Raw genomic sequence first — 15,723 nt, forward strand, 5'->3', positions numbered from 1 at the left:
CACCATTGTCTTGAGTCCAAGACCGAGGGAAGTCCCCGAGCACAGTACTAACCATATCTTCCCTTTCCTCTACGGGTCGATGGTCTTCTTGTTCCTCTTCAGGGTTCCTCAGTTGTTCGGGACACTTCTTCAGGTGGTCCCGGGATACAATGGCTGTGGTTTCCCCTCCGTCTTTACTGATGGTACAAACCTTCGGGTTCTCGTGGCTTGAGGGCAGTACGGTGTACGGGTCCTTCTCCCACTGGTCGTCCAACTTGTGGAGCCGTCTCTTCCTCTTCAAGACCTGCTTTCCGGGTACCAGGGGAACAGCGGGAGCATACTGGTTGTAAGTTTTCTCTTGGCTTTCCCTAGCCTGACAGAGACTTCGCTCCACGCTCTCCTGTACTCTCCGGTACTGCTGCTGCCTCTCTGTGTCCCAGTCTGCTTCTGGTGAAGTGTCCTCGGGTGTCAGGACTCCCATTTCCAGGTCAACAGGTAACTTACCAGGTCTTGCCCTCATTAGGTAAGCCGGGGTACAGTTGGTGGAACCTACCGGGATGTGGTTGTATAGGTCCACCAGATCGGGCAACTTCTCAGGCCACAGACTGCGTTCTTCCAGGGGCAACGTTTTTAGAAGATCCATTACCACCTGGTTCATTTTCTCACAAAGTCCATTAGTTTGCGGATGGTAGGGTGTCGTCCTTATCTTCCGGCAGCCATACAGATTGCAGAATTCCTGGAAGACCTCCGCTTCAAAGGCAGGTCCCTGGTCCGTCAGCACTTGGTCCGGGTACCCGTGTGGACGGCAGAAGTGCTGCTGGAAGGCTCTAGCTGCTGTTTGAGCCATTAAGTCCTTGACGGGGACGACAACCAAGAACCGGGAGTAATGATCCACGATGGTTAACGCGTAGACGTAGCCACTTCTGCTTGGGGTCAGTTTTACATGATCCAAGGCTACCAGTTCCAACGGTTGCCGGGTGACGATGGACTGCAGGGGAGTCTTCTGGCTGGCACGGTCCTTCCTTCTCAGGTTGCACGGGACACAGTCTCTGCACCACTTCTCAATGGTTCCCCTCATGCCTACCCAGTGGAATCGCTCGCGCAGCAGGAACTCCAGCTTCTTCCACCCGAAGTGTCCAGCTCCGTCGTGGTATGCCTCCATCACCATGGCTGCGTCTCTTCGTGGCACCACTACTTGCCAGACTAGTTCATGCGTCCGGGAGTTAACCATTCTGCGGCACAACTTCCCCTTGTAAAGGAACAGTCGACTCTTCTCTGCCCATAGTTGTTTGGCTTCCTCCGGAGCGTCTGGTTCAAGGCAAGCCTCCGGGCGAGTCAGCATCTCCTTCACCAGTCGGACGGCAGGGTCGCTGTCTTGCGTTTCCGCCCAGTTGTAGTGAGGTAAGGGGTTCAACGTAGCAGCCTGCTTACTCCTTACCCGGTGGGAATACTGGATAGTCCCATGACGGTGGAACGCAGGGAGTTCAACTTCTTCCAGTCCCTCCGGATCTTCTCCTTCGTCCGGCAGGTTGGGCATCCTGGACAGGGCGTCCGCGTTGGTATTGGAGCGTCCGGCCCGGTATTTGATTGTGAACTCGTAGTTGGACAGACGGGCCATCCACCTCTGTTCCAGGGCACCGAGTCTTGCCGTGTCCAGGTGTGTCAACGGGTTGTTATCCGTGTACACGGTGAACCGGGAAGAAGCGAGGTAATGCTTAAAGCGCTCGGTGACTGCCCATACTACGGCCAGGAACTCTAGCTTAAATGAGCTGTAATTCTCGGGGTTCCTTTCGGTGGGTCGCAGCTTTCGGCTGGCGTAGGCGATTACTCGTTCCTTCCCCTGCTGGATCTGGGACAGTACGGCTCCTAGCCCGATGTTACTGGCGTCGGTGTAGAGGATAAAGGGCTGGCTATAATCCGGGTACGCCAGGATTTCGTCCCCCGTGAGGGCCATCTTCAGCTGGCGGAAGGACTCTTCTTCCAGCTCCTCCCATTTGAAGGGCGGCTTCTGGTTCTTGGCCTTCCGGGACTGGCCTATCAGGAGGTCCTGCATAGGTGCTGCCTTTTTGGTGAAACCGGGAATAAACCTTCGGTAGTAGCCTACCAACCCGAGGAACTGCCGCACTTCTTTTACGCTGGAGGGGCTTGGCCATTCCTTAATTGCGGTGTTCTTATCAGGGTCGGGAGCCACTCCGTCAGCGCTCACCATGTGTCCCAGGTACTGCACCTTTGGTTTCAGGAGGTGACACTTGGAGGGTTTCACCTTTAGGCCGTAACTCGCCAGAGCTTCGAACACTTCCGCCAGGTGTTTCAGGTGGTCCTCATACGTCTTGGAATATATGATGACATCGTCCAGGTACAACAGGACCGTCTCGAAGTTTCTGTGGCCCAGACAACACTCCATTAGTCGTTGGAAGGTTCCTGGTGCGTTGCAGAGTCCGAACGGCATGCAGGTGAACTCGCTAAGTCCCATCGGGGTGGTGAATGCGGTCTTCTCCCGGTCCGCCTCTGCTACAGGAACCTGCCAGTACCCGCTAGTGAGATCCAAGGTAGAGAAGAAGTTAGCAGATCTTAAAGCAGCCAATGACTCCTCTATCCTTGGTAAGGGGTACGCATCCTTGTGTGTGATACGGTTGATTTTCCGGTAATCTACACACATCCTCATGGTGTTGTCTTTTTTTCTGACTAAGACTAGTGGAGCTGCCCAGGGGCTACAGCTATCCCTGATCACCCCAGCCTCCTGCATGTCTCTAAGCATCCCCTTGGCGTGTTGGTAGTGGGCAGGGGGTACGGGTCGATACCTCTCTTTTATAGGAGGATGGTCTCCCGTGGGGATGTGGTGTTCTACCCCCTTGACTCGCCCGAAGTCTAACGGGTGTTTACTGAACACTCTCTCGTACTCTTGAACCACCCGATAGACTCCTTGTTTCTGGTGTGCGGGAGTGGAGTCAGTACCCAGATGTAGTTGCTGACACCAGTCCTCCATGTTTTTCTTAGAGCCGTTACCTTCCTCCGGGTGAGATGGAGGCAAGGGTTCCACAGATTGTATAGAATTTTGGTTAATGGTATATAATTTGGCTAGCGTGGCATACCGGGGCAGGTACACTTCCCTCTCCCCGATATTTATTATGCGAACGGGCACCCTCCCATGGCGTACATCAACCACCCCCCGTGCTGTCAAAATGGTGGGCCTACTGTCCGAGTAAACTGGTTCTACCATTGCCTGGTAATCCCTACCTCTCAGACCAATAGCTGCCCGGCACCAAATCATCATTTCACTTTTTGGGGGCATGGCAATAGGAAAAGGGTCACACATTCTTACGCTACCAATCTCACCGCCGGAGAGTTCCACCTGTTGCCGTCGCATCAGTGCCCGGATCTCTTTCTGGAGCACCCGCTGCTCGCCGGAGCTGGCGTTCTTGGCAACCTGCTGTAAAAGGAAAATCACCTCTGCAAGACAATTTTCAATTACATTAGTTCCTAGAGTTATTTTTGGGTGACTCTCATGTTTGTCAATATCTACAATGATCAGTCCCTGTGCTACCAGTTCGACTCTACCGATTTTGATGGTCACCTCTTTAAATCCGATCTGTGGCACGGGCTGGCCATTGCTGGCGATGATACTCAAGTCGTCGTCAGGGTAGCGGGTAATATCCGAGTCATTCCAGTACTGCTTAAAGAGCACATACGGGATGGTGGTGACCTGTGACCCGGTGTCCAGTAGGGCACTCATGGGAATGCCATCCAGTACCACAGGCAAGACTGGACGTCCTCCCACATATCTGTCGCGCCAGTTCGATGGGCCTGGTGATCTTTTTCCTGGGGGTTGGCCCTCTACCCCAGGTTGTGCCCGTTTAAAGAACAGTACCTTGCCATATGTCCGGGTTGATTGCAGCGGCGGCAGATGGGTCGTCCGTCTTCGCTGTATCAGTCACTGGGTCTTCCTCTGGCCGGTGGGGTCCTCCTTGGTCGACGCCACGGGATGTCCTCCGGTCCGGATGCCAGCTGGATCTTCCCTGGGGTGGAAACCTGTAAAGACTGCACAGTTCGGGTTAGCGCAGCAACGCTCTTAGCTAGCTCTTGGACCTGATGGTGTAGGTCTGGAGCCGGGTCATTGTCCAAAGCCTGCGCATCAGCTCCCACAGGCCCTGCCGACAAGGGCGCCGCCTCCTGGTGGTAAGTGATAGCTGGGCGCCTGTGGGTCACAACGCCACCCGGTGCCGGTTCTCGGAGCACCCGGATGGCTCTGTCCTTGAACTGTGCAAAGCCCAGATGGGGATCCTGTAAGGCCATCGCCCGCAACTGGGTTCGGTGGGCATTACAATATAGTCCCTCTATAAATTGTTCGGTCAACAGCCTGTCCTCGTTTCCCACTCCATCAGGGTCGGTCTGCTTAATGGCCCTCAGGGCCTCTTGTAGGTTTAGTGCATAGTCCCTTATACTCTCATGCGCTCGCTGCTTGCACCCGTAGAATCTAAGCTTAATCTCGGCTGAGGTGCGGGTATCAAAGGTATCCTTCAGCCGGGTTAGTATCCCTGCGACAGTCTTCCTCCCAGGTGGCCAGGATTTTACTTCCCTTTTGGCTGCCCCGGTTAGTTGGGCCACCAGGATGCTCACTTTTTGCTCTTCTGTGAGGGGGTACACCTGGAAGAGGCTATCCAGCTTTTCTCTAAAGTCATGCAGGGTATGTGACTCCCCTGAGTACTGGGGTAGCCAAGCTGCTCCCGGGATATAGGGCATGGTGAAGGGCATAACTGCAGCAGCGGTGGCGCTGGCGGGGGTTGAGGCAGTGAAGCTCTCCTCCGCATCCGACATCTTCCTCCCCCCTAGTGGACCGTGGCCTACCTTGCGATGATCCTGCTCCGTAGGCCGTGGCTCCGCAGTAGATCGTCAGGGTTGAGGACCTTCCGTCGCGCTCCGGTGACATCGGCGTCTGCTGGGCTCCTTCCAGGACCTTACGCAACGTCCGGACGTGAGGCGGGGCTTCAGTTCTCGCGCGCTTTCGGAGTCCACGCCCCTCTTCTTCCCGCGCGGCGTCCTCAAGATGGCGTCCAATGGCGGGAAAACTCCACGGATGGCGGGAAGAAGGCCGAAGATGGCGCCGGATGGCGGGAAAACTTCGCGGATGGCGGGAAGAAGGCAGAAGATGGCGCCGGATGGCGGGAAACCTCACCACTGGTAAGTTTGAACAGTCTTTGCTTTTCAGGCACGCAGTACCCGGTGGTTGCGGGCACAAAATCCTGCCGACTACGCCAAAGTTGACGCGCCCCTGGGCCTGCTGTGTCGCGCAGCGTCTCGCGCACGGGGGCTTACCCGGAACCGGATCAGATGAGGGTTGTAGTCTCCGAGTGGCGGGGACCCGGTCCGTGCCCAGGGAGTCAAACTCAGTGTGTGGCAGTCTTGATAGGTGTTATTTGAGTGTCGACTACGCCACCCGTTGATTTGCAGCTATGGAGCTGCCGCTGCAGGGCAGACCGCTGAGGCCGGTGTAGAATTGTGCAGCGTGATAGTATAACCCCCAATGGGAGGGGTATGGCCTCAGGGCAGCCGACGTGGAAGATGGGGGTAGCAGGAACCACTCAGAGACGGTGCGGTGTAATTCAGGGTCTTTACTGGTAACAACGATAGACCCTCCCGGAGTACTTGCTAGCGAACGGGGCCTGGTCAGTCCTTGAGCAGATGGGATCTCCCCTGGCCAGGCGGAGTTGTAGGCCTCCCAAACTGACTGTACTCTTCTGGCTACCTTGCTAGAAGCGGATATAAGTAGCCCACGTCCCTGAGTGTGCCGTGTGGTGCTCACCCGTATGGCCGGTGACTCGGGGCCTTCTAATGGCTTTCGCTCCACGATGGCGGTGCTGGTCCCACGCGTGTGACCTTGCCTTCGGGTTTCTGGGCCTGAGGACCTGAAATCCCCTGCCGGTCGGCTTCTGCTGCTGGGTAAGAGTTAGTCCCCACAGCCTCGGACGCCGGGTCCGGTAAGAAAGCTTCTCAGTCAGGGCGAGCTCTGCAGCTGCCAGCCCCTGACTCGTAGTAGTATTGCTCCCACTGAGCTTCTGCTGTTTCTTCCTATGACTGTTTCTCGTCTCTACTCTCCTTGACTCCTAACCCTGCCTCAGCCCCGGGTTTATATAGGGGAAGTTCTTCCCCTCCCAGGACTGGGCAGGAGGTGTGGCATGCACAGGATCCCTGACCAAAGGACCTCCCACCTGCTCTCAGACATAACATTACATTACTGTGGAAACCAGACCCCTGGGGTGCCACACAAACAGCAATTTTTTTTTTTTTTAAATGCAGCTCTAGATGTGACTGGAGTATGAGACCTGATACAAAGTATTTGCAAAGTCACTAAACTTTTGATATAATGTGACAATGTGGGAACTGTGACCTGGCAACAGTATCCACTCGCAGCTCATCCGTGTCACACAGATAGGGGGCTGAGATGTGAGACAGATAATTATGGCCGATCGTAGGTCTCCTGTCTACAAGATCTGCATTAAGATTTAATGTGCGTTGCGGCTGCCATTGTTTGAGCAAAATTAACCCTATCACCACCCTGAATAATTGATAAGAATCGGAGATGTGTTCCCCTGGGAGACTCTGGTGTGTGACCTTGCATTAATAATGCTGACATGCAGCAATCGTGGGGTTACGGCCGGGGACCGCAGCGCTCTTGATCATTGTGGGTCTCTCGGGGTAATTTATTTTACCTTTGTAATTGCTGATTATTGATCGATACATTGTTTATTAGAAGGGTTTCTTCTTCTTAGAGACTTACACAAAGAGAGCTGATTAAATAATTTCACTATGAAATTAAGGGGATTTTTTTTCTTATTAGGAGTTCCCCTTTAAGCAAAGACATTACTGTTTCGACTGAATAGTTCACCCTTTGCAGAACCCGCTAGGACCCTCACCAATCACAAGAACTGGAGTCCCATGTCCCCTGTTTGACTGAAGTGGTGGGCAATCATGTGTGCTGCTGCTCCATTCAACAGGACCGATGAGCCCCATAAACGGACCCATCAGCCCAGAAACCCGTCTTCCAATCATTCAAAACGGGGGACATGGGACCCCCATATCTCCTGAACAGTGGTGGTTTCAAGGATGGGACCTCCAGCGATCTGACATTTGGGTATGATCTGTATATATAGCGTGATCAATAATTATATAATCCATTCTTCTTTCCTAAGACTAACTGTGGAGGGAGGGTAAGTAGTCATCCTCCATCAAGGCTTCATTTCACCATTATGCCTAAGGCCACCATCTCATCCGTCATTCAGCTTGTCGTATACGGCATGTAAACCAGTCATCATTGCATTCAGTATACAGGACTTGGCACTGGAAGGCATACAGTGGATATGAAAAGTCTACACACCCTGTTAAAATGACATGTTTTTGTCATGTAAAATAATCCTACCAAGAAGGATAATTTCAGAACTTCTCTACCTTGAATGTCGCCCATAATCTGTACAAATTCATCAAAAATCAAGCTGAAATAACTTTGAGATGGAAAATATAACAAAACTAAAATAATGTGGTTGCATAAGTGTGAACACCCTCTAAAATTGGGGATGTGGTTGTGTTCAGAATTAGTCAATCACATTTACAGTCATGTTACATAGTAGTCAGTGCACGGCCACCATCATTTATAGTGATTCTGATTAACCCGATACAAAGTTTCGCTGTTCTAGGAGGATTCTCCTGACATTTTTTAGTTGGATTTTACAGTAAAATCCATGGTCTGTAAACAGCTGACAACACAGCAAAGGGATCTCATTATGGAAAGTTATCAGTCAGGAGAAGGGTACAAAAAACATTTCCATGGCTTTAGATCTACCATGGAGCACTGTGATGATATAATCAAGAAGTGGCTTAAATTTGGCACAAAGTGACATTACCTAGAACTGGATGTCCCTGAAAAAGTCACAATAAGATGAGAAGAAAATTGTCCCTGGGTGCTGCCTGGAGGATTACAGCAACATTAAAGGAACTGCAGGAATTTTTGGCAAGTACTAGTTGTGTCCTGTATGTGACAACAATCTACCGTATTCTTTATATGTGCGATCTGTGGGATAGGGTGGCAAGATGGAAGCATTTTCTTACAAAGAAAAACATCCAAGCCCTGCTGTGTTTTGCCCAAACCTACATCAAGTCTGCCAAAGTCATGTGGAAAAAGGTGCTATGATCTCATGAGACCAGGGTTGAACTCTTTGGCCATAATTTAAAAAGGTATGCAGCTTATCACCAAAAGAACACAATACCTACAGTGAGTCATGGTGGCAGCAGCATTATGCTTTGAGGCTGATTTTTTTTACATGACAAAAACCTGACATTTAAAAGGGGTGTATAGACTTTTTATTTCCACTGTACATAGAAGGGATCAGTGGTGAATGCCACATTTTACCAGATTCCTTATCTACCTATGAACCAATATAAAGCACTGAGGTCAAAACAAAGACAACAAAGAACCCCTTTAATGTGATCCCAGACATAAACTGAGTCCTGGACTATGATTGGTTAAGAACCTATTATAATACATCTTCCTAATAATCTCTGCCCTGTGACCTCTGCACCCTAGACCTGTACTTGTGGTTACTGATGATAGTCTGTGCTGGTAATTAGCAAGGCTCATTATTGCTAAGCGCTAAGGAGGCATCTCACCAGCTTGTGATCCATCATGGCATGTTCTCTGGTCACCATCATGTCACCTGCTGCATATTCACTTCTCATTATGACATAATCCATGTAAACGACTAATGTGCATATTATATTATCCTGTATTACATGACTTGTAATCAGGGCTGTGGAGTCAGTAAGCCAAACCTTCGACTCCGACTCCTCAATTTCCATGACACCAACTCCAACTCTGACTTTAGACCCTTAGATCAGGAATAGGACAGACATTTTGTAGGACATTTCAGAACTTTCCCAAATTCTTATGAAAAAATATTCCCCAAAAACTGCATTGAATTACTGTAACCCAATTTTATTTTATATTTTAGGAGTTGAAGTCGGTCCATTTTATACCGACTCCGATTCCAACTCCACCAAAATGGACACCGACTCCGACTCCACGACTCCGACTCCATGGCCCTGCTTGTAATAACAGTTGTGACAAATGTCGGTGTCTTGGATGGCATCTGTGTTGTGTAATCAAGATTTTGGAATATATTCAGTCTATAACTGCGGTAGAGTAACATGTGTGCCCCCTTAAAACAAATAATGCCCCCTTTAGAAAGTATTAATGCCCCCTTAGTACCTGCTTAAAATGTGATGTTACCCTCTTAGTGTCCCCTCCCAAAGTCCTCTTCTCTCCTGCACACAGCGGGCCAACAATTTAATGAGTTAACATAGTGTCACCTCCTGGTAGCAGGGACCTATACAGGGACCTATACTCCCAGTTACTTTGTCGCCCAACACATTCAACATGAAAAGGATTTCACTGTGAGTATTAGATTTTTAAGTTTATGGCCTATCGCTAAGATGTCAGAAATTAAACCTATAAAACCACCGACCCAGCTTCATTCATACTACTATATACAATCCCAAACAACGTTCACACTGTCCTATATACAGTTAAAACACGCCGTCCTATATACAAGATTATATACAATAAAACCATTATAAACACAAAACACTAAACCTAAATATAATGTAACACACCAAGGCCGCAGGTTGTAGTTCCCTGCACAATTAGAAATTGATGGTGTATGCTAACAATATCGTCTGTCCCGGGTCCAGCGGGATTGTCCCGATTTGAGGGAGCAGTACCGCTCTCCTGGCAGGTCAGGGTTGTCTCCCAACTTCCACTCACTCTGTGCAATGTCTCCAGCCGTCTTCATTATTCCGCAGCTATTTCTCTTCTTGGGACGGGGAAAACATCTCTCTGCTCTAAACACATTTACATTAATTAAATAACCAATTATTTTCTTGAGATCTAGTTTTACCAGGATTACAACCTACAATCTGCATTATTGTAGGCAGTATCAGGAGCTGTGAGCCACAGCCTACCCTGACAAGAATTGAAGAATTGAAGAATTTTCTATACTTGAGGGCTCATAACCATCTGCGTTAATAAAATCAGTCCGATGTTGTTCCTGAAAAGTTGGACGAGTGTCATGCGAGTACAATGCCATTTTTCTCACCTAGCATCTGTATAAAATCCATATGACATGCGTATGCAATTCGATTTCAACATTAGCTTTTATATACAGTAAGGCTATGTGCCCACGATGCAGAAATGCTCCGGATTTTTTTTGAGCGTTTCTGCATCTCCCTGGCAGAAAAAACACATGCGGATTGTACATGCAGATTGTACATGCGGGTTGTACATGCGGATTGTACATGCTCTTTTCCTGCCAGGGACATGCGGATGTGAAGCGTTTTTCACATGCATTTCTGCATGCGGGTTGACAAGCGCTTTCCAAACGCATGGATTTATATAGTGTGACCCGAGAGAATGGTAAAAAATAAAAAAATAAATCTATACTTACCTTCTGATGGCCCCCAGAGTCTTGCTTCGCTCCGTCCTGGCTGCCGGCAGATCGCGGTACACTGAAGGACCTGCCGTCACATGACTATGATATCAGCGCAGGTCCTTCAGTCCACCGCGATCTGCCGGCATGGGAGGACGAGCGCAGCGGGGCCATCAGAAGGTAAATATAACATTTATTTTTTATTTTATTCTTTTTTTCACAGGTTCTATGGTAGCCGGGTCTGGATGAGAGTCTCCTCTTCTCTAGACCCAGGTACCATCCCACATTGAAACGCATGGAATGTGTATCTACATATACAGTGATGCTTAATCCATGCGTTCCAATGCAAGTCAATGGCGGTGAAAACGCAGCGCTTCCGCAAAATAATTGGTACTGCTGCGTTTTTTTCCACAATGATAATCCGCAGCGGAAATTTCCACAGCATGTGCACAGCACATGCAGATTATCATTGGGGAACATGGCAGACCTTCTGCGATGTGTTTTTTAAGCGTTTTTACCGCTGCGGAAACGCTTAAAAAATGCATTGTGGGCACAGCCTAATTCTCTGTCATTTAAAGATAGTTTTCAAAGTAAATATTTCTTGATGGATAGGTAGATCAGTGCTTTGAGTGTGTAGCTTTCTGTACGTGTATTTAATAAATAAATTAATTAATTAATGGAAAAAAAATGTTTTTATTAACAAGCTGAGGGAAAGCTGACAGCTGGGGGCTGATGTTTATAGCCTATGAAGGGGGTAATACACATGGAGCTTCCCAGGCTATTAATATCATCTCACAGCTGTATACTTAGCCTTTACTGGTCATTAAAATGGGCGACCCCCCAAAAAAATTATGTGCGGTCCCCAGTATAATTAATAACCAGCAAACGCTAGGCAGACAGCTATGGGCTAGGAAGGGGCCATGGATATTGGCCCCCTCCCAGACTAAGAACATCAGCTCTCAGCTGCCCCAGAAATTGTGCATCCATAAGATGTGCCAATTCTGGCACTTAGCATCCGCTCTTTCCACTTGACCTGGTGCGGTGGCAAGTGGGGTAATAGGGTTGGGGCTGATGTCAGCTTCGTATTGTCAGCTGACATAAAGCCCAGGAGTTAGTAATGGAGAGGCGTCTATAAGATGTCCCCATTACTAACCCCATAGTCAAATTGTAAAAAATACACAGCCAGTCCCTTAATTGAAAGAAAGACATGGACTCCTTTACACTCCCCCCCTACACACACTTTTCCCATTTATTATTGCGAAATAAAAAATAAAAAACACCATATTCCTCTCCTGTCCAAAGAGAAGATAATTCATTGAAGCCCATGTCCCCTGTAAAAGACCAAAAATAATAAACAACCTTATTCCTCACCTGTTCGAAGAGAAGATAATCCATTTGTCCAGCGACGAGTCTAGCTCTGCTACATCTAGATGCCTTGCTGAATGGTGGCATGATACGACCATTCAGCCTGGCATCCAGAAGAGACACTGTGCTTTTTGTGAGAAACGCTATGTTTGAAACCATCTGAGATCTCAAAAATGTCCCAAAAACTATTTTTCAGCATTTTTCATGTTTTTTTTACAAGCATTTTTGTTTTAATTTTTTTATTTTGTAACATGACTTTATTTCAACTCCTATTGTGAAGCCTTAAGAAAAAAAAAAAGCCATAAAACAATACAGCAAAAACTCCACAAACCACAAAAACGCTGCGTATGAAGAGTATTCAATAATTTATTGTAGACTTTACTAAACTAAACTTTACAAAGGAAAACAGGAACAACAATAAAAAAGTCATAAAACTCCCACAAAAAGTGCAGAAAAACGCTGTGTGTGAATCCAGCCTCAACATGTTGTTTTAGGCTTATCAACATGAGTAGGCCTCATTAATCAGAAGTGTCTGACAGTGTAAGAGGTATTGTTACCAATAGAAACCAATCAGAGCGCAGCTTTTATTTTACCAGAGCAGTTTCAGAAATGAAAGCTGAGCTCTGATTGGTTGCTATGGACAACAAGGACATATTGTTGGTTTTTTTATTATTGATATATAAGACCTACTAAGTGGTGGTTTTGAAGGCTGTATTCTCTGAGAAGATTATTTTCTGGATATAATCCTAAGCATTAGCGGTATATAGACAGGCAACTGTGTGGTACAAGAACATATCCAAAAAAAAAGAGCCGGTTATAACAAAACGTTGGAAGGTTTATGCCATTATAAATTAAATGAGCACTATGATTTCAGATTTTAGGGGGCTATTAAGGGAAATAGGATGATTTATGCATGGACTGTATTAAAATTCGTAGCAACGGGACCACCATTGTGCACGAGAACAGGGTTAAGAGACTCTTTTTTTTTCTTTTTTTTTTACATGGTACCCTGGGCGTATTTTCTTTAATATTTTCATACTCTCTTTTTTTACGTTTTTGCCAATATCGGACTATATCGGTGGAAAAATAAAAGAAATACTTTCTTTTTCACATCTTTCATTTTTTTTATGACCACAAAGGACCACTAAAATATATTTTTATACTTGTTCCCCTTTCTGTAGTATAGTACACTTTGTATATACCAGACCCCTGTTTTTTTAATTTTTTTTTTACGGGGTTGGGGCCACTAGTAACGATTTGGATTGTCCTTAGCTTCATTTTTTTATTCACTTTTTTCCTGATTTTATCGATTCATTGATTTATTTTTCATTTAATTTATTCAACACTTTGTGTCACCCAAAAGCTCATTTCAACATTTTACCTTTTTTTTTTTACATTTCTGATTGACCCAGTTACAGGGGAGATCCAGCCTTCTGGCTGCATACCCGGATTATCCTTAGCTACTTTTTTATTTTTTCCCTGATTTTATTTATTAATTGATTTATTTTACATTTTATTTATCGTACGTGTTGTGTCGCCCATAAGTTAATTTCAATATTTTACTTTTTTTTAATATTTCATTGACTCAGTTACAGGGGAAATCCAGAGCATACCAGAGCTTATAAACAAAAAAAGACCGTCACTTCCAAAACAGAAAACTGGTGTGTACAGGTGCTTACTAAGAGTAGCCATTTCCATACACAACTAACAAATAGAGTAGCATTCTGTAACGCTAAGTATGCAAACATGAAATATATGAAATTTGAATAGCAATACTGCTCAAGAAAATGGAAATAATTGAGAAATCTCAGTGCATAAATTGGCCAATTCCTAAATTGGAGATGGCTACTCTTAGTAAGTAATTATCCTCCGCTACTCCTCCTTCGTCAGACCTCATCTGGAATACCGTGTCCAGTTTTGGGCACCACATCTTAAAAAAGACATGAAGAAACTGGAGCAAGTTCAGAGAAGAGCGACCAGAATGGTGACTGGTCTGCAAACTATGTCCTACGAGGAACGGTTACAGAATCTGGGAATGTTTAGCTGCAAAAGAGAAGACTGAGAGGAGACTTAATAGCTGTCTACAAATATGTCAAGGGCTGTCACATTGTAGAAGGATCATCTTTATTCTCATTTGCACAAAGTAAGACTAGAAGCAATGGGATGAAACTGAGCAGGAGAAGATACAGATTAGATATTAGAAAAAACTTTTTGACAGTGAGGGTGATCAATGAGTGAAACAGGCTGCCACGAGAGGTGGTGAGTTCTCCTTCAATGGAAGTCTTCACACAGAGGCTGGAAATACATCTGTCTGAGATGGTTTAGTGAATCCTGCATTGAGTAGGGGGTCAGACATGAAGATCCTGGAGGTCCCTTCCAACTCTTAACATTCTAGAATTCTATGGAACTGAACAACAAAGTGGCAACGATTTATGCTAATATGGATCAAAATAAGGGGTGTTTCTTGACTGTCCCAGGTTAGGCAGTGGTGGGGTTTAAAATGTTCTGCAAATTTAGAATGTAAATTTTGGTAAGTATGTGTTCCCGGTGCCCCTTCTTCAACTAGTCTGTACTAAGAACAGGTCTGTACATGATACCATAGTACTGGGAGCTATATTATTGTATAGGACATGGCGGATACATATAATAGTACCATATGGTGAAACATTGGACATATTGGTACAGGATGCATGATCCACTCACATGACTATTCTACTCTCACCATTATATAAATGATTCTCATTTTCCTCTTGCAGACGTACACTGGATCCATTTTAGTTGCTGTAAACCCCTACCAGCTGCTCCCCATCTACACTCCGGACCAGATACGCCTGTATACCAACAAAAAGATTGGAGAAATGCCCCCCCACATCTTTGCCATCGCCGACAACTGTTACTTCAACATGCAGCGAAACAGTAAGGACCAGTGTTGTATCATTAGGTGAGAAAAACACCCCAATATCAGGCTTATGGGTCACAGGAGCAGTTAAAATGCCATTAAGTCTCGCAAAATGTGGTTAATTTGTTAACCCCTTTAAGGAAGCAGCCATTTTTCTTTTTCTTTTTTATTTTGTAGGACGAGTTCTAGTTTTTAATGACATCATTCACTTAACCATATATTGTACCGAAAAACAGGAAAAAAAAAGCCAAAACAAAATTCCGACATTTGTTTTTTGGGGTATTGTTTAGTTTTTACTCTGCTTTTAAAATGACCTGAAAACATGATTTTAACCACTAAGCACGATTACGGTGATACCAAATTTAAAACTTTTTTTTTTTAGTTTAATTTTTTTTTTTGCTTCTCCCTTTTCTTAGCTTCATAACTTTTTTAATTTTTCCGTTGATGAACCTGTGTGAGGACTTATTTTTGCACGGCAAGCTGTAGTTTTTAATCAACATCATTTTAGGCTGCACAAGATGCTTTCATCACTTTCTATTGTGTTCTTTTGAGGAAGTGCTTTGAACGGAAAACAGCAATTCTGGCATTTCAGTTGTCTTTTTTTCGGTATTTACCATATTAATTAATTAATTAAAATATTTTGATTAATCGGACCTTTAAAGATGTGGATATATCTAATATCCCTTTTCATATTTGATTTTCAGATTAGGAAAATGGGGTGATTTTTTTTTTTTTCTTAGTTTAGTTTTTTAATATATTTAGTATTTTTTAAACTACTTTTTTCATATCTTTCTGGTTTTACTGCGAGACTTGAACATGCGATTATCTGATTGCTTGTACTGTATATGGCACCTGCGCTGTAGAAAGCGGGCTCTTTTCATACCCCCACACCGAACCAGTAACATCATAGCTTGCGTTATAGGGGGTCAGAGTTCTGTTTTCCTGATATAGAGCGCCAAATCTGTGTAGTCATAAGGGTTCGTTGTAAAATTCTAGCTGCCTGCTTTT

At 45.9% G+C, this 15,723-nt stretch overlaps 1 protein-coding gene across 5 annotated transcripts in view; it reads left to right on the plus strand.

The window, feature by feature from the left end:
- MYO7A (myosin VIIA) overlaps positions 1-15,723 on the plus strand; it is a 454,077-nt gene that overhangs the window by 137,284 nt on the left and 301,070 nt on the right. For all 5 annotated transcript variants that reach the window (XM_073661638.1, XM_073661622.1, XM_073661633.1 and 2 more), the window contains one exon: positions 14,573-14,757. In XM_073661638.1, the coding sequence (XP_073517739.1) occupies positions 14,573-14,757 (185 nt within the window). The remainder of the gene's footprint in view (positions 1-14,572; positions 14,758-15,723) is intronic.

The sequence above is a fragment of the Phyllobates terribilis genome, unplaced genomic scaffold, assembly GCF_046119375.1.
Source record: "Phyllobates terribilis strain yellow unplaced genomic scaffold, ASM4611937v1 Scaffold_2__4_contigs__length_985480577, whole genome shotgun sequence".
Lineage (NCBI taxonomy): Eukaryota > Metazoa > Chordata > Amphibia > Anura > Dendrobatidae > Phyllobates > Phyllobates terribilis.